Source organism: Trichechus manatus, unplaced genomic scaffold (assembly GCF_000243295.1).
Source record: "Trichechus manatus latirostris isolate Lorelei unplaced genomic scaffold, TriManLat1.0 scaffold00033, whole genome shotgun sequence".
NCBI classification, from domain to species: Eukaryota; Metazoa; Chordata; class Mammalia; order Sirenia; family Trichechidae; genus Trichechus; species Trichechus manatus.
Window position 1 is genome coordinate 9,227,066 of NW_004443969.1, and position 19,175 is coordinate 9,246,240.

Below are 19,175 nucleotides of genomic sequence, written 5' to 3' on the forward strand. Positions count from 1 at the left end.
GAAGGCTGGTGATAGGGAACCCAAGGTTGAGAAGGGACAGTGTTGACATGTCGTGGGGTTGTTAGCCATGGTCCTAGGGCAATATGTGTACTAACTGTTTAATGAGAAACTATTTGTTCTGCAAACCTTCATCTAAGGTCCAAAAAAAAAAAAAAAGAATTATCTATGTGAGATCAAATTGACAAACAGCAACTCAGAAGGTTTGATGGGAAGCCTAGGGGGCAGTGAGTTGAAGATAATGGTGATGGAATAATTTGGAAAAGGATAGTGCGAATAGCAGCACAACTGAAAGAATGAAAATCGATGTCGCTAAATTGTACACGTAGAAAGTTTTGAAATGGTGTAACTTTGGCCATGTATATTTTCACCGAACAAAAGGTCCTCCAAGGTTGAGAAGGGAGAGTGTTGACATGTCATGGGGTTGTTAACCAATGTCATAAAATGATGTGTACTGACTGTTTAATGAGAAACTGTTTGTTCTGTAAACCTTCATCTAAAGTACAGTAAAAATAAAAAAAAAAAGATAGATTAGCACTTGTAAGCTAGAGACAGAAATATTTGTGTCTTGTATGGAAATAAAATTATATTACCTTTTCTATTATATGTATTCTTCTTACAAACAAAACAAATAGCATGTGCCGTGAGATTCATAAACTAGCACAGATAACATTGACCATTTGCACACATGTTTAAAATAATTATATCGAAAAATAAAATAGCTAAACCAGAATGTAAATATGTGTATCTTAGGAGTAAGGGGAAAGGGTAATGTATGCAGTTGGTGGGAAATCTGATATAGTCCTGGAATTTCCAGGCTCAACATTCTGAGTCCAGAGAGAACATTTCAAGAGAGAAATTTTCAATGCTGTTAATTTCAGAAAAGATCATACATCAAGGAAAAGCTTTTGTATTAATAAGTTCTTTCCTCAAGAAGATTTAAAAATAAGAGTGGGACTACTGCTTAGAATCAGTGTTTCTGAGATAAACAGATGAAAGGGACTGAGGTATAAGAGAAGATCAATGAGTTTAAGATAGGTATGGAATTATTGTGCATGGGTGTTTGTACTGTAAAGCTTTTTTTGTTTTGTTTTTTAAATTTTGTTGTGATTGAAGCTGTAGCTAATGGTGGCAGTTACGTGCAAACTGTCAACTCAGTTACTTTGGAGGTACATGTTTTGTTAAAACTGTCATCAGAGATCAGAAGATTTGAGCACCGATCTTTTGTTTAGTTGGAGTTGCTTATTGTTTTTAGTCAGGTAGAGAGTCAAGTTCTTAGTGTTCTCCCATTTACTCTTTTAGCAAATTAATAGAATATACATTTGCTACTTTGGAGGTACATGTTTTGTTAAAACTGTCATCAGAGATCAGAAGACTGAGCACTGATCTTTTATTTAGTTAGAGTTGCTTATTGTTTTTAGTCAAGTAGAGTCAAGTTCTTAGTGTTCTCCCGTTTACTCTTTTAGCAAATTAATAGAATATAGATTTGCTAATCAATTGTAGCTATAGAGCAAAAGGAACTCTTTTTATGAATAGCTATTACATTATGGTGTGAATTTATTATTCATTTTAAATATCAGTAATGATCACTGATGTTACAATCTTGCTGTGGACATGAATTCAAATGCTGACAGATATGTGGGTTAGAAGTAGGAAGCAGGGCAGAGGTTTTGCAAGAACATTTAGGGTACCAAGGGGGCCAGAAAAGGCTACCCGTGGTAGGAGATATGGAGTTGCAGACCTCTAAGTAGAATTTTGAAGAAAAGTAGAGACAAAGGTAGGCCAAGAATAATAAATTGAAAAAAAACTTTTTTTTTTCTAGTAAGAATGAGGAGGAATTTTGAGTCGTGACTTAGAAGAAAGAAAAATATTAAAAATATAGCACAATGGTTTTAAGCCCTTAGCTGCTAATCAAAGGCTGGCAGTTCACATCCATCCAGCCACTCCATGGGAGAAAGACCTGGTGATCTGCTCCCATAAAGATTACAACTTAGAAAACCCTATGAGACAGTTTTATTCTGTCACATGAGGTTGTTATGAGTCAAAATCGACTGGAAGGCACCTAACAACAAGTAATGGTATGTCTGTTTATAGACTTTCTTAAAAAAAGAGAGACCTTCCACCCCCTAAAATCTCAAAGCTAGCCCTACATATAAATTTTTAAACAATTGAAAAACTACATGGGCTATCAAAATATATGTTTCCTTAAAGCTTATTATAAAATCTGTCTTAGAATGAATATACTAACTTTTTCATTATCAAATGTTTTTTATAGATGTTATTCCACAATCTATGCAAGATTTGCTGTGCATGAACAATGACTTTCCTCCAAGAGCGCATTGCCTGGTAAGATGGTATGTATACATTTTACTCAGGTATCTTCTTAGTATGTATTTTGAGCAGGGGCCAAGATCAACACATACACACGCGCACACACACACCCCAGGTTCAGTGATTTGCCAGGAGGATTCACAGGATTCAGCATGTAGTCTTATGGCTAAGATTTCTTCCAGTGAAAGGATACAAAGCAAAATCAACAAAGGGAAAAGGTGCATAGGATGAAGTACAGAAGAAACCAGTGCAAGCTTCCAGGAGTTCTTCCCCAGAGGAGTCTCATAGGACCCACGTAACTCCCCCAGCAACAAGTTGTGACAATACATGTGGAATGTTATCTACCCAGGGGAGCTTGTTAGAGGATCATTGCCCAGGCATTTTATTGTAGGCTAGTCATGTGGGCATCCTCTTACTTACTTGTAGATGCCCCTTATTAAGAAAGTTCTCATCTATTTTTTAAAAAAAAATTTTATTTTTATCATTTTTCAAAAAATAATATTTTATTGTGTTTTCAGTGAAGGTTTACACAGCAGTTTAAGTTCCCGTTCAATAATTTGTACATGTTGTTCAGTAACATGGGTTACAGTCTTCACAATGCGTGAACATTCTTATTTCTGTTCAGGTTGTTCCGTTTCCATTAATCTTGTTTTCCTGTCCCTTTGCATTCTGATCTTTGTTTTAAAGTAATTGTTGACTGTTTGGTCTCATATAGGTGATTTTTTAAAGGAGCACAGTACTTACGGGTGATATTCATTATTTTTTGAGCCAATTTGTTATTTAGCTACAAGGTGACATCACGGGTTAGTTTCAGTTCAAGGTTGGAAGAATATCTCAAGGCAGTAGTCTCAGGGAGTCCTCCAGTTTCAGCCAATCCAGTAGGTCTGTTTTTTTTTTTAAAGGAATATGAGGTTCTATTCTACATTTTTCTCCCATTTTATCAGGGTCCATCTGTTGTGGCCCTGATTAGAACAGTTGGTAGTGGTAGCCAGTCACCATCTTGGTCACAGGGTAGATGAGGTTGTGGTTTGTGTAAACTGTTTGTCCTGTCGACTAGTTTCTTCTTCAAGTCTTTGGTTTCCTTCTTTCTCTTTTGCTCCAGACGAGTAGAGATCAATAGTTTTATTTTAGATGGCCGCTTGCAAGCTTTAAGATACTACTTACTAAACCAGGATGTGGAACATAACTTTATGAGCTATATTACGAACTGTATTATGCCAGTTGACCAAGATGTCCCATGAGACTATGGTTTTAGTCCTTCAAACCCAGAAATTCAGTCCTGTGAGGTGTTTATGTCTAAGTATCTGTAACTGTGCCCCCAAGTGCTTTATTCTATATAAATATATGTGCGTACCGTCACAGATGTACATATATACATATGCATACACCTACATATACACACATATATACATACTATACACACATATGGCTTCATTCATATATATATACCCATTATCATGGATTGAATTGTGTCCCCCAAATATGTGTGTCTACTTGGCTAAGCGTGATTCTCAGTATTGTGTGGTTATCCTCCTTTTTGTGATCTGATAATCCTATGTGTTAGCAATCCTAACCTCTCTGATGTTAATGAGGCAGGATTAGAGGCAGTTATGTTAAGAAGGCAGGACACAGTCTACAGGATTATGTTGAATCTTCAGTCATCCTCTTTAGAGATGTAAAAGAGAGAAGCCAGCAGAGAGGGGAGGGACCTCATTACCACTAAGCAGGAAGAGCCAGGAGTGGAGCACATCCTTTGGACTTGAGGTCCCTGCGCTGAGCGTAAACTGCTAGACCCAGGGGAAGATTGGTAACAAAGACCTTCCCCTAGAGCTGGCGCCCTGCATTTGGACGTCTAGCCTCCTAAACTGTGAGAGAATAAACTTCTGTTTTCCAAAGCCATCCTCTTGTGGTATTTCTGTTACATAGCAGCACTAGGTAACTAAGACACCCACACATATACTTTTTGGTTATCTTTGCTGTTGTTTCAAAATTCTATATGTTACGTCATAGTGATTACCAACAGTTTTTTTTTCTTGTGTACTTTTTAATGGTGTCGTTTACCTATTTTTATCATTTTGAATTTTGTTGAGAGTTTTTATCATAAATGGTTGTTGAATTTTGTCATGCTCTTTCTGCTTCAACTGATAAGATTGTTCAGTATTTTTTCTTTATAGTTTTAATATGGTGGATTATATTGATTGATTTTTGGATGTTTAACCAGAACAAACCCCGCTCATTTATGATGTAATTTACACACACACACATCCTGGATTTGATATGGTGATACTTTGTTGAGGACTTTAGCATTTGTGTTCCTTAGGGATGTTAATCTGTACTTTTCTTACACTTTCTTTGTCTGATTTTGGTATCACAGTAAAACCGGTCTTATAAAGTGAGTTGGCATGTGTTTTCTCCTGTTTTCTGGGAGAGATTGTGTAACAGTGGTGTTCATTAAATGTTTAGTAGAATTTGCCATTGAAACTACTTGGGCCTTCCGTTCTCATTTTATCGGGGCAGTGGTCCCTTATAGAGTCCAGGCGTTAAGCAGAAATCTTCCACTTCCTTGCCTCATGCATACCTGTATTCCTGAGTGGCCATTCAAAATATTACAACCTCTGAACTGATTTGGATTGATGCAAAACCCTTGTACAGACAATACTTGAATAAATCTAAAGGATATAGAAGGAAGCTGGTTCACTTAGGATACATAGTAGAGAGATTGGCAACACCATCTAAAAGACATGCAGCTCCCTAGTCCAAGTGCTTCATAAGCAAGTACACATTTGCCGATAATAATATTTGACTGATATTATGCTTCTGTAAGCAGTTTCCAGGTGTAGCCATATTTATATTTATTATGAGACTGGGGGATTCTTGGACATATATTAGCCAGGTAATATGCCAGAGACCACCTTTCCTGGGCTGGGTATACCTCATCATTCTCAGAATGATATAATTCATATTATAACTGCTATGCTAAAATACGTGGTGTTCTCAGACATAAACAGACTTTTCTTCCATCACTTAGCCTCCCCAGTTTGTCACAGCATGGTCTGAGTATATTCCTAAACTTAATGATGCTGAACTAGAGGAAGAATCACTTTTGCAGACATTTCTATGAGTCACACTAACAGGTTTTTAGTAAAATCCCAGTCCCCAGTCCCCAGTCCATAGCTGTCGGGGCCTGTCTCCAGAGCGGATAATCCCCTGGATTTCTTAGTGTCACTTTGCGTTCTTACTTCCGCCTTTTACAGACAATTTCAGCACTGTGTGATAAATGTTCTCATAGAGGGCAGCACAGGGTTTGATGTAAACTGATGCAGACAGATTAACCCATTGCTATTGAGTCAATTCGGACTCATAGCGACCCTATAGGACAGAGTAGAACTGCCCCATAGGGTTTCCAATGCTGTAATCTTTATGGGAGCTAACTGCCATGTCTTTCTCTCACGGAGTGGCTGGTAGGTTTGAACAGCTGACCTTTCGGCTATCAACCATGTGCTTAACCACTGCTCAACCAGGGCTCCTGTAGACCGAATAGGTCAGGAAAATGTTTTCAAAGGAGGTGATAACCTCACCTGAATTCTGGAAGACAAGTGAGTATAAGCTAGATGAAGTCAGGTAAAAAGATATTCAAGGCAAAAGGAATGGCATTAGTAGAGATGAGAATGCCCGAATGAACCTGAAAGCTGCCTATAATTTGGCAAGCCTGGAGTATAGCAGTAGAGATGGGAATGGCAAAGGATGAGAAGAGCTTTGGTATCTGGGTATATAGTATAGTTATCTTATTTGGGAATAGAGTGTGAACAAGGAAAGATAGAATATTTCTAGAAGAATACCCAAGAAACTGTTGACGGTTGGTTTCATTCTGCTGTGGGGGATGACGAGAGGGTATGTTCACCCGTTTTGTGTTGTTTCTTCCTTGGACATTTAAAAAAAACAAAAACAAAAACTATTTTAAGAACCTCCAGAGCTTAAAATTCACAGCTCTGGGTTCTTTCCAGTATTTGATGCTGCCTGTACGTAACCAATTTTTATTTCAGGGGTAGGAGGGTGGAGGCCAGGTGAGGAGATGAAATGAGAAGTAATTGCCATCTAAGCAGTAAACATTATGGATTAGACTTTTTTTAATCTTTATTTATTGCTATTTGGGAGAGATTTCTTGAGAAATAAAAATAAGTATTTGTAACTATTTACATACCGAGAGATTAAAATAAATTAGTCAAACAGGTAAGACCTTTTGTAAGTTATTTCTTTTTTAAATTATTTAATACAAATACATTGAGGAGTGGCTCGTAGAGGGATTTTCAGTAGGCATGGTTGCCAACTTTACCTTACATGTTTGTAAAGTTTGACTGCAAATGTGAGACTTTAAAGTACTTGAGAAGTAAAGGAGAAGTTTTCATTATTATAAGATAGTTATATCAGTAGTAACCTTTTTTCTGATAATTTTATGACTTTTATCTAGTATGTGTTATTGAGTAAAAGAATACAAGAATTTCTTAATTAGGATACTTAGTAAACAGCGTTCTGTTACACAGCATAAGAACATCTAGCTCATAATTATTTTCCTGCAATGTAGGGAATCTGTCGAAGAACTTTATCTTTCCACAGGCTGACTTAACATGATTATTTAATTAAAGCTTGATTTCAGTGCTTGCTTTCTTTTATTTTGGAAATTTGAATTCAAAAAAAAAATTTATTGTAAAATATATGTAACAAAATTTGCTATTTTAACCATTTTTGTGTTTGCCCTTACCTATTCTAGATAGTTTATGTAAATGGAATCATACAGAATTTATACTTTTGTATTTGACTTTTATCTGACGCATGTATTAGAACTTCATTTGTTTTTATTGCTGAATAATATTCCATTGTATGGATATACCACATTTTGTTTATCTGTTCATCTGTTGACGAATATTTGGGTTGTTCCTATCTTTGGCTATTGTGGATAATATTGATGTGAACATTGACATACAAGTCTGTGTTTGAGTCTCTGCTTTCAGTTCTTTTGGGTAGATACCTAGGAGTGGAATTGCTGAGATATATGGTAATTATATGTTTAATTGTTTGAAGAACTGCCAAACTGTTTTATATAGCAGTTGTACCATTTTACATTCCCACCAGTAATGAGCAAGAGTTCCAATTCCTCCATATCCTCTACAATACTTGTTATTTTCCTTTTTAGTAATAGCTATCCCAGTGAGAGTAAAGTGATATCTCATTGTGGTTTTGATTTGCATTTCCCTAATGACTAATAATGTTGCACACCTTTTCATGTGCTTATTGGCCATTTTGCATATTTTCTTTGGAGAAATTTCTGTTTAAGTCCTTTGCCTATTTTTAAATTGGGTTGTTTGTCTTTTTGTTGTTGAGTTGTAGGAGTTCTTTATATATTCTGGATATTAAACCCTTATCAGATATATAGTTCACAAATATTTTCTTCCATTCTGTAGGTTGTCATTTCACTTTCTTGATAATATCCTTTGGTGTACAAAAGATTTTAATTTTGATGAAGTCCAACTTTTATCTGTTGGAAACTTAAATTTTAAAGGAAATTATTTAATATTCTCTCGTCATTTCAGCAAATTGCTTCTAGTCTGTAAAAAATAGAGGTGAGATGATAGGGGAATGATAGAAGTGATCCTCGAAATAGGAAATTCACATTGTTATTGGCTCATTTGTCATTAACAGACACGTTTGTAGTTCAGACCTACCTTGTTAAATATCCTATAGGGAAATTTTTTCATTTTTTTCAAATAATGAATTTTTGTATTCTGAAGTGTTTCCCTGTTTAATGGCAGTAATTCAGTAATTCTTTTTTTTTTTTTTTTGAGGTATGGACTGCGTGAATTTGTGGTGATTGCTCCTGCTGCAAATAGCGACGCTGTTCTCAGTGAATCTAAGTGCAGTCTTCTTCTGAGTTCTGTTTCTATTGCTTTGGGAAACACTGGCTGGTAGGTAGACATTTTTAAAAATATAAACAATAAGGTTAAAAATTATTTTTAATAATTTATGAAGGAAAATGATTACTGTTTTTTTTTAAATTACTATTAGGACTTTAATACATGTCCTTGTATATTTTATTGTACTGAAATTTTGTATTTAAGGATAAAAGTAAAACATTATGGAGGCATTTCTAAAGGAAAATTTATTAAAATATTCAGTATATATTTGAGATGAGGAATAAATTGTATTACTTATTGTGCTTTGTTTTCGAAAGTTTAGTTTACTTAAATTTTGTTGTAAAATATAATTTTAAAATGTTTAAATTTTAGCACTTTTAGATATGGTTTGCAATAAATCTGTTTAGAAAGCTATTTTTAGGTATTTGGTATGGCAGTTCCTGTTCTAAAATGGAAATATTTAAGAAAATGAAATCTGTTTAATCACTATTCTGCTATTTTGATAAATATTTCATTTGCATATCAAATAGAGTAAGAAATACTAAATGTAAACTTACTGGGGAAATAATTGTTAATTAATTTTTTGTATAAACTAATTTGTGCTTTATAGAGTATCAAGTGAATAATTCGGGCTTTTTTTTTTTAAGGAATCATTTAGGGTGTTACTAATGTAGCATTATTAGCTTAGGGGAAAGTATTTGTATCTTCATATGATAAAATAAAAATATTATTTGAATTATTTAATACCTGTGAATCAGGTTTTAGTATCACTTTTGCAAGACTAATGGAATATGATCACTTTTATTCAAGAAAATTTTTAATTCTGCTATTTTATCACTTTTAACCATTTTTAAACAGATGATTTTCTGGCTAATTAGTCACTAGATGATCTTTTTTTTAGCTAATTAGTGTAATAAGGAGACAAGTCACCAGGAGTGGCTACGTTATAAATCTGTTTTTTTGGGATAGTTTCTTGTTTACTGCTTTTAAGTATTTGAGATTAAAAAATTTATCAATAAAATAGTGAAATGCTGGAAAATTCTGAGAATTGGGAATTGTTCACTATTTAATGAATGACCCTGAAGCCTGTTCTTATTTTATCATATCTTGCAGTCAGGTGCCACTCTTCGTGCAAATACATCACAAATGGCGGAGAATGTATGTGGGCGAGTGTCAGGGCCCTGGTGTCCGAACTGATTTTGAAATGGTTCATCTTCGAAAAGTGCCAAATCAGTACACTCACTTGTCAGGTCTGCTGGATATCTTCAAATCAAAGATTGTAAGTTGGCATGGATATTGTCAGTCTTATTTAGCATATAGATGTTTCGCTGTAATACCAATATTGTAATAACTTATAAGAAAGATGTAATTGACTATATAAACTACAATGTATGTTTAAAGAAAATATCCAACTAGGTTTTTAGTGCACAGTGTTAAAGAAACAAATAATTAAACTTTTTTTGTTTGTTTGTTCAGTCTGTTAGTATTTATCTGCTATGGTGTGTCTTTCTTTCTACTTATTGTACTGTAAATTTTGCTAGCCTCCCCAGATTAGTAGGCTTCTTTGAGGCTTTGGCTATGAGCTTCTCGAGGAACTTAATTTCATAAAAATATATTTTCAGTTTTGAGGCCCTAAAATAGTGTAGTGATAGGAGTATAAATGTGGTTGACATTTAAAAAAGAGGGAGAAAAAAGTGATGCATGTACCGGGCTAGGCAATTTAAGTAAACGCTTTATTCTTCAGTCCCTTTCCTCAAAATAGCTATTGTTAACAGTTTCTTGTGATTATTGTCATTAAAAAAAAATCACAGAAACATATTTTAGAGCATTTCATGTATATATGTCATATATTTTTTAAAACTTTCTAGACTCTGAAATGACTTAAATACAGTTTAATTCTGCATTTGGTGTTATGGGAAATTTTTGAAAAAGGAAGTTAGGTGTCAATTTCTACTCTGTTCCTCTGTTCATTTTCCTTTCCTGTAACCAGAAGTCTTAAATAATACTTAAATATTTTAGCTAAAATTTTTGGTCAGATGCAAATACTAATACTCTATTCCTTCTTTAAAAAAGTTAATAAAGATTATTTTCATGGATTTTTAAAAAAAATATTGTGGTTTTGGTGAAAGTTTATGCAGCAAATTACCATTTAACAATTTTCTACACAAATTGTTCAGTGACGTTGGTTACATTTTTCAGTCTGTCAGCATTCTCGTTATTTCTGTCTGGTTTGTTTCATTCCAGTAATCTGCCACTTTGCCATCTCATCTTTGCTTTAGAGGAAATGTTTACCATTCATCACTGAATTATTTTATGTTTGTAGATTTTTGATGATATCATGTTTTTTCACCAGTTGAATGCATGCTGAATCATTGAGCATTGGTAATTTTTGTTATGTGTTAAGGATTTTTATAAATATTATGTGGAACACATATGTCCCTGTGGACTCCAGTGGTAGGTTATTTGGAATGAGACAGGAAAAACAATCTTTTTTTCTCAGCAGTTTTACTTTGAATGAAAACTTTGAAAACATGGGGTAACACATAAAGGTACCTTGCACTTGCTGCACGTGATTGTTCGAGTCTGCTGCTTCTTAGTGCTGCATTCTCTGCATCACCTTCTGGTTGACTTGACAGGTAAATGCTTTCCAACCTGTATAAGCTGGACATCATCTGGCACCTCGCTGGCTCCTTGCTTGTTCCTCACGAGATAGGAGGGTCTTCCTCTGTTTTTGGTTTCCTGGGCCACACTAAGCTGTCTAATAAGAGTGGTCATGAAGTTGGTCACACCTACCCCCATACACTGCTTTGACTTACTTTGCTTACACTACTATGAGCCATAAAATGACTTATTTACTTGAATATTGCCTCATCCTGGAAAATGCACCTTCCCAACAACACCGAGAAATAATAAACTTATAAGCCGTATGTCTCTGTTTAGAATGCCTAGAGATAAAAAATAAAAATGGCACTTGTCTGTAACACAGGAACAAAGTACATCAAGAACGCATGCTTACTCTGCTTTGAGCCATAAAATAACTTATTCACTTGAATATTACCTGATCCTGGAAACGGCACCTTTCCAACAACACACAAAATAATAAATAAACTTGCGAGCCTTATCTCGCTGTTTAGAATGCCGAGAGGCGAAAAATAAAAATAGCACTTATCTGTACCATTAGGAACAAAGTACATCAAGAATGTGTGCTTACACTGTTTTGAGTCTGGTAATAACTAATTTGCTCGAATATTACCGAATCATGGAAACCGTACCTTCCTGCTTACACATAGGAAATAGTAAATGTACTTAACAAACCTTACCTTGCAGTACAGAAGCCCAAAATCAACAAAAGTTTCACAAAATCACTCTTCCAGGATGCATACCCTCATACAGATGCCTGTCAACACTTAAATGTGGCACCGACCGATTTCCTGGTTTTTAAGTAGTTACATACAAAAGCCCCAGCCCCTGCAGCAGCACATATTAAAGTGGTGCTAATGCCTGCCGATAAGCCTCCAGAGACAGAAAATGTACATGGTACTTATATGTACTGTTAGTTACAAAAGGGTTTTAAAAGAAAACAGTACTCATGGGTGGTATTCTTTATTTTATGAGCCTATTTGTTATTTAGCTAAATGGTGACCTTAGGGAATAGTCTCCGTTTGAAGTTTAAAGAGTACCTCAGAACAGTTGTCTCAGGGACACCTCCAGCCTCAACTGGTCCAGTAAGTCTGGACTTTTTAATAATTTGAGTTCTGTTCCACATTTTTCTCCCATTCTATCAGGATCCATCTATCGTGTCCCTAATTAGAACAGTTGATAGTGGTAGCTTGGCACCATCTAGTTCTTCTGGTCTCAGGGTAGATGAGGTTGTGGTTCCTGTAGATTGTTAGTCCTATAGACTAGTTTCTTTTCTGAGTCTTTGGTTTCTTTCTCTTTTACTCCAGATGAGTGGAGACCAATAGTTGTATTTTAGATGGCCACTGGCAAGCTTTTAAGACCCCAGACACTGCTCACCAAACTAGGATGTAGAACATAAATTTATGAATTATATTATGCCAAGTTTCCGAGTTGTCCCACATATTTTCATGGATTTTTTTGTGTCACTCCTCTGTGTAGCTCAACTTCTTTTTTCTGAAACGGATCTGTGGATTCAGACTTAGATTTTGACCTTTTGCTGGTTATAGTTTAAAAAACTATATTCTTAATTAGTTTATCACATCATCTGTTATAACTTTCACAAAACTCTGTCTCCTAGATATGAAGCATCTCTCAAATTTGATTTGATAGGAATTGACTTATGGAGACCTGATTTGGGTAACTTTAAAGGTTTTATGTAGTTAAAATTATCCAATATGTGAGTCTCCTTTGAACCTCCTTTATAAAGCTATCTTTAGAAAAATGACTTCTTAACATCTGTTTGACGAGCTCCAGGGCACTCAGTCTTCCGTGGCAGATTATTTCATTTTCACACAGATCTGAGTATTAAAAAAGGACCCTTTGGAGTCACATAGAATTTAAGTCTAAATCTTCGCCAGAATCCTTTAAGTATTTGAAAATTCTCTCATACCCTGGTGTTTCTTTTCTTTTCCAGTTTAAGCATTTTTAGTTATTTATATTTCATGGCTTTATATTCTGATTCTTGATTTGAGTGATTGTCTCTTTTAGAACTGCGTTTCTTCATGCTTTGAGGAATTTTTGTTTGCTGGCTAATTTTCAATGAGAGTTCTCTATTTTAAACTTTAAGCTTCGTCTCCCATTCTCTGTAGTGATTTTGCAGTTTTGTGGTTGTTCCCCATCTGCTAGAATACTTCAGAACCAGATCTTAAAAAGTGTGTGGAGCCTCTTGCTCTGTGGTAATGTTGAGGGTATTACATATCTGGTCTTAGAATCGTTGGATTGCTTACAGGTCATGACAGTGGGTGTTTTTCTTCCCACTCAATAACTCCTCCACCCCATAGCTTCCAGTGAAGCCTTTGTACCAAGTAGGCGTGCCTGCCCCAGTGTCTGGCTTATGCAGAGAGTCTTGCAGTGCCCTTACTCTGGGTAGAATACTTTTGGTTCCATCTAATACAAAGTCTGTAATTTTAGGCTTCACTTCCTTCTTCCACACCTGAAGCCCTGCAGGTATTTGCCCCACTCATCACTTTGAGTTTTCTGTATGTTTTCTACGGTCTACAAAGATGTGTATGTCATATTTGATCTCACCTATTTCTTTTTTGGTTATCTCTTCCTATATTTATCTACATGGCTATGTGACTGGAGCAGAGGTTATGTGTTAAAGTGACCTTGTTATGATTTCTAGACCATTTGCATCTTAATTATTGGCAAACCCTCATTTGATACCTAAACCTGACTACAATGTTGGTATATATATCCTGACCACCTTGCTTGCCCAGTATATAGCAGCCCAAAATTGAATTAGCCTTTTTTTGTCAGTTAGTTTATATTGTGACTTCAGATTGAGTTTATGTTCAATAAAGCTAGTAGTGACTTTTATGGATGCTGCTGCTAATTTAAATGTCTTTTATTCCTTTGCTACTCAAAGTATGGTCTGCTGACCAGCAGCATAAGCAACAAATTGAAACTTGTTAGGTATGCAGAATACTTCTGAATCTGTATTTTCCCAAGATCCCTAGGTGATTCCTATATATATCCAAGTTTTAGTCCATATTAGTGGAGGTGAAGCAATATGAAGGGAAGCTGAGATTATAGGATGCTTGGATGATAGTATTAATTTTTATGATTTTTAATGAATTTAAAGACATCTAAGTTTTCTGTTGTACACTGACTCATTAATATAATCTGTTTTGCATGAGGGATCATTTGTTTGTTGTAATCTAAAATTCTGCTTGAATTCTTGCCTTAATTTGAGTTTATTTTCATTTAAAAAAAAGAAAATACATCATCTCAAACTTAGTCATACACTTTATAGTAGTTTTACCTTATTTGCAAAGTGAATCACATTTTTTTATATTAAGTATATGTGAAGTGAGTATTGAGAAATTGTCTTTGTTTAATTAAAGTTGCTTGACATATTTTGGAAGAACATTTTGTGTAATAAAAATTTAATATCCCCTTTAGTGTTAGCAACTTTCATTTTAAAGTAAAAGTTAATTTGTTCTCTGACATTGTTTTTAGAAATTTTTTTATCCATGCAGCCTTTTCATCAGATGAAAGCATTTGTGGACACAGTACACAAAACTTGTGGGAACCCCCTGTACACATACATACACATACGAATATACGGTGATTCCTTCAAAAAGTTTACATTTCCATGTTTTAAAAGCAGGTCTAACAATTGCCAGCACTACTCCTTCCATAGGATCTTCTTTCTTCTCTGATTCACCTCTTGAGCTTTTGGGCTGTAAGAATTTCTCCCATAAAAATGATTTCCTAAATTCTGCACATTTAACTTTAATAACCTCAGTGACTTGTTTTTCCTTTTTAATGGCTAGAATATCACACTTTACCAATGCGTGCTATTATCTAACACCATGATATGAAAAGCCAGGTTTCATGAAGGTAGTATTTTATCTATTCTGTAAGTTTGAAATTTTGATGTTGAATTTATATAGAACAAGAGTACCAGCATTTATATAGTATTATCTATATGTTTATTTTCTAGGGTTGTCCTTTAACTCCATTGCCGCCAGTTAGTATTGCTATTCGATTTACCTATGTACTTCAGGATTGGCAGCAATATTTTTGGCCTCAGCAACCTCCAGGTGAGATAATTTAGAGCTTTATTTAACTTACTGAATATAAATAGAAAATGTATTCAGAAGCTAAAATTGCTTAACAGCTTGTATCAAATGTTTTAAATTGGAAATATTTATAATTCATTTTAAATATTGATGATTTCACTGCCTTTATCATTTGATTTCTTTTTTCTCTTAAATGAGAAGCTCTATAGATTGTTCTAGAGACAGTAGTACTCTGTATTTGACAATGTGTCTTTGAAAGCTAATATTACTTATAAAATCCCCTGCTGTGGAACATCATACGCTGTAAATTAGTATGTAGTGAATGATTAAATTGTCTGACATTAGAAGATAATAAGAGAAGCCACCCTCATAAGTGAGAACAAACATACAGAGAGCTTAATAGAGAGTAGAATTTGAAGAATAAGTGTAAATAAAGAAGCAGAAAAGGAAAAAAAAAAAAAACATATATAGGACACACCTTTGATGGGTGGAGCTGTAGAATATTTTACTTTAATTTACATTTTATAAAAATGTAGTCAGAATCAGTTCTCTGCCTAGTCACTGATGCATTTATTCATTCAACAATCAGTTGTTAGCCTGTAGTAAGCCAGGTTGCTCTAGAAACACAAACAAGACATTACCTAAGTTCTAAAGAAGCTCAATCTGATGGACATATAGTCTAATTAAGTGAAGTTTTGGTTCTTGGGTGTTTTCTCTCACATATAACTGTAATCGTACTTAAGCACATCTGTTAAAAAATGTAATGCAAACTGGTAAAGAATTAGATTTTACTAGCCTGAAAACATTTTTTAGTCTAACTTGCTCAAAGAGAAGTAAACGAAATAACTATTCTTTATTGTTTATTTTCGTTTCAGGTAGTTGGTTATTTATAAGATCAAAAATAATAAATCAGACTTGGGATAATGCTAAAATGAATGTAGTACATCCTTAGCTTTTGGCGGTTAACAGTACTATTATTTTATACACCACTGAACAATTTGAAACTCTAATGGACAATAAAAGAACTGCATTTAAACTACAGCAAAGGGAGAGAAAAGCTTGTCTGAGATTTATATTAGAAGAAATACTCAAATGTGTGCGTTGGTAATTGTAGTTTCTAGACAACTATACCCCTTGGACAGTTTGCAGTCTTCTTCAAGTTAGGAGATTCAGTTCCCACCCTTGTTTCCCTTTTTTCCAAGTCTACTCTGTTACTGAGCGGTTTTAAAGATTTCCCAAGGTGCTATGGTCTGTTGACCTAAGAAGCCCAAGAGCCAGAATCTTAGCATTGTAATTTTGTTTGCCAGTAAGGCCTTTGTTAATGTTCTGTTGCCGATTTTTTTTTCCCAAATGGGGATAAAAATATTAACCTTCTCCCCCAGTAGATCGAGTGTCATATAAGTTCTTAACATTTTCTCTTATTAAGGGAAAGGGACTGAACATGTAATACGGGCCAGACACTGTGCTTGGCATTTTTATATTCTGTTTCATTTCATTCTCATTTACCTATGTGACAGATACTACAATCTTTTCTTTTGTAGAGAACATAAGTAACTGACCCAAAGTAACTTGGTCACCAAGTGATAACGTTGGAATTCAAACACTAGTCAGACTACAGATCCCATGTTCTTTTTGTTCCATAATGTTTCTCAACTTTTAATTCCGTTAAAACCTCCTTTTAGTTATATTCTAGTAATAATTATTAACTTCCTAATGTACTAAAATTGTGCTTATAAATTTAGGAACTCTTAAAAAATTCACATCTAGTAATAAAGCTAGTCATTATGATCTTTATTATTACTTGCAAAATGGAATGAATTGACTTAAGAAAATTTACTGAATCAAGTAATTGAGCTGTATTAAATTAGTAATTTAATAATTTAGTTAGAGTGTAAATAATTGTCAAAAATGATATTAGAAAATCTGGTAAGTGTTCATAACTCAACAATAGATTTTTAATTTTAGGAATTCCCAGTGTAGTATGAATAACTACAAACAACCATCTGTATTATTTCAAAGAGAAATAAATCCTGCTGATGTCTTTTGGAAGTGTTTGTTAGTTCTTCAGGAGGGATCTAACTAAGGGAGGTGACTTACCCTCTAAATTCTCCTCTAATCTCAGACACCACTCATAGTGGAGGAGATGCTTTACTGAACTTTAAATATTTCCATGTATCTCAACCAAAATATTATTTTACTAATGATGAGAAATTTGTTATTCATAACTTATTGACAACAAAACTGATATACATAGGTTGGTGATTAAATTTATAATACTTGGATAATCTTAATTTAGATAGTATTAATCACACTTTTAAAAAATGCAAATAAAAATTACAGGAGTAATATTCTCTCCTTGAGTAATGCTTAAGGAATATTTCAGAAGGTTAAAATATAAAATGCATAGGTTGAATGAAACACTGGGCAAATAGGGGGAAAAAGTGTGTCCCTTTTATTATGTTCTCTGAGGAAGTTTGTAGGACCTGATGTGTGCTCTTATTTTAGGCATTTTTAAAGCTATAATCTCCCAAAGGGCTTAACCTTAATAGATTAGATTCTTACTTCTCTATGTTCTACCAAATAATAGAAAAATATTTCTTTTGTTTAGATATAGATGCCCTTGTCGGAGGAGAAGTCGGAGGCCTGGAATTTGGCAAGTTACCATTTGGTGCCTGTGAAGATCCTATTAGGTGAAAATTTCAATCTATTATTTGAATTATCAGGTTATTTTACTTCTTAAATTTACATTGATAATTGCCTTTACTATGCTTTATAATACTGTAGTCTGCTGGAATAATGTAGTACTGGAAGTGGAGACCTGTACCTGATAATCTGTTCATCTGTGTTTTTCTCTGTAATTTAAGAAGAGGTTTTAAAATAATACATAAAAAGTTGATATTACCATTTATTGATTGTTCCTTACAGAAGTAATTATTGATCAGGGGATATATGCAGTTTTAAAGCTTTTGGGTTTTATGTTTTGTATATTTTAGTGAACTCCATTTAGCAACGACATGGCCTCACCTGACTGAAGGGATAATTGTGGATAATGATGTTTATTCGTAAGTATGTTAAAAGTAATATATTAACATCCAAAAAGTCAGTTAAATAAACTGCCTAGTTGTTAGCAAATTTTTTTTTTACATCAGATGCTGAAAAGATTTTTTTTTCTATTTTTAAAGATCACTTTTTAGGCAGATTAATATGTATTAGAGATGTATTTTAGGCTACTGACTTTGGAGGTGAATCCTTAATCAGAACAATCTGAATCTTAATTTGGTTTTAGGAAAGAAGATACCTCTAAGCAGTTTGAGATTCAGTGTGTAATTCTGTTGAACTCCTTTTAGCTGTTCAGAAACATTTCATGAAGTGGTTATGAAGAGATGATGGCCATCAGAATGTACTAGAATAATGTTTGGTCATTTAATGTTGTAAATAATAAAACGTCCATGTCATATACTCCTGTGCAGTGGAAACAACTTGAAAATTATAGTAAGAATTGTTTAGGAAGAATATGGAGAAAGAGGAAGGTAATTTACATAATTACTTCTGATGTTTGATACAGAACAATGAGAAATAGGGCACATTTTCTTTTCATAGTAAGAATAAATTTGTGATATTGATGATAATAAAAGTCACATGAGTGCTCTTATTAATTAGATAAATTTGGACAGGTATATATAAGAAAACAAAGACTACCTATAAAAAACAGCCAGTTAGTATTTTGGGATATATTTTTTAAAATTTAGATTTATTTATTTTGCTTTATTCATTTAATGTCTCATTTTACATCTTTTGTGCCAATAAATTTAGATCTCTCTTGTCATTTTTAAAATGGCTGCATAGAATTCTGTTAGGTGTATACACCATAATCTATTTAACTGATAAAATAGGGCATTTTGATCTTGTGTAAAATTTTCATAATCTTTTTCTTTATTGATAGTAATATAAAAAACAAGTTGTTTAAGATAATTAAGCATAATTGCCATTTCTTATTTCTTTTTTATTATTCTTAAAAGGTAATTCTCTTGTTGTTGTGTACTGTGAAATTGATTCCGACTTATAGTGACCCTATTGACAGAGTAGAACTGCCCTATAAGGTTTCCTACGCTGTAATCTTTACAAGAGCAGATTGCCAGGTCCTTCCTCCTGTGGAGTGGCTGGTGGGTTCAAACCTCTGATCTTTCAGCAGCCAAGTGCTTAACCGTCGAGCCACCGGAGCCCCTTAATT

The 19,175-nt window shown here is 34.1% G+C and overlaps 1 protein-coding gene across 2 annotated transcripts in view; it reads left to right on the top strand.

Annotated features, from left to right (window-relative positions):
* The window catches only part of RAB3GAP1 (RAB3 GTPase activating protein catalytic subunit 1), a 95,617-nt gene that overhangs the window by 39,321 nt on the left and 37,121 nt on the right, over positions 1–19,175 (top strand). For both annotated transcript variants that reach the window (XM_004375087.2, XM_023730196.1), the window contains 6 exons: positions 2,273–2,351; positions 8,169–8,288; positions 9,351–9,516; positions 14,866–14,965; positions 17,553–17,634; positions 17,938–18,006. In XM_004375087.2, coding sequence (XP_004375144.1) covers positions 2,273–2,351; positions 8,169–8,288; positions 9,351–9,516; positions 14,866–14,965; positions 17,553–17,634; positions 17,938–18,006 — 616 coding nt within the window. The remainder of the gene's footprint in view (positions 1–2,272; positions 2,352–8,168; positions 8,289–9,350; positions 9,517–14,865; positions 14,966–17,552; positions 17,635–17,937; positions 18,007–19,175) is intronic.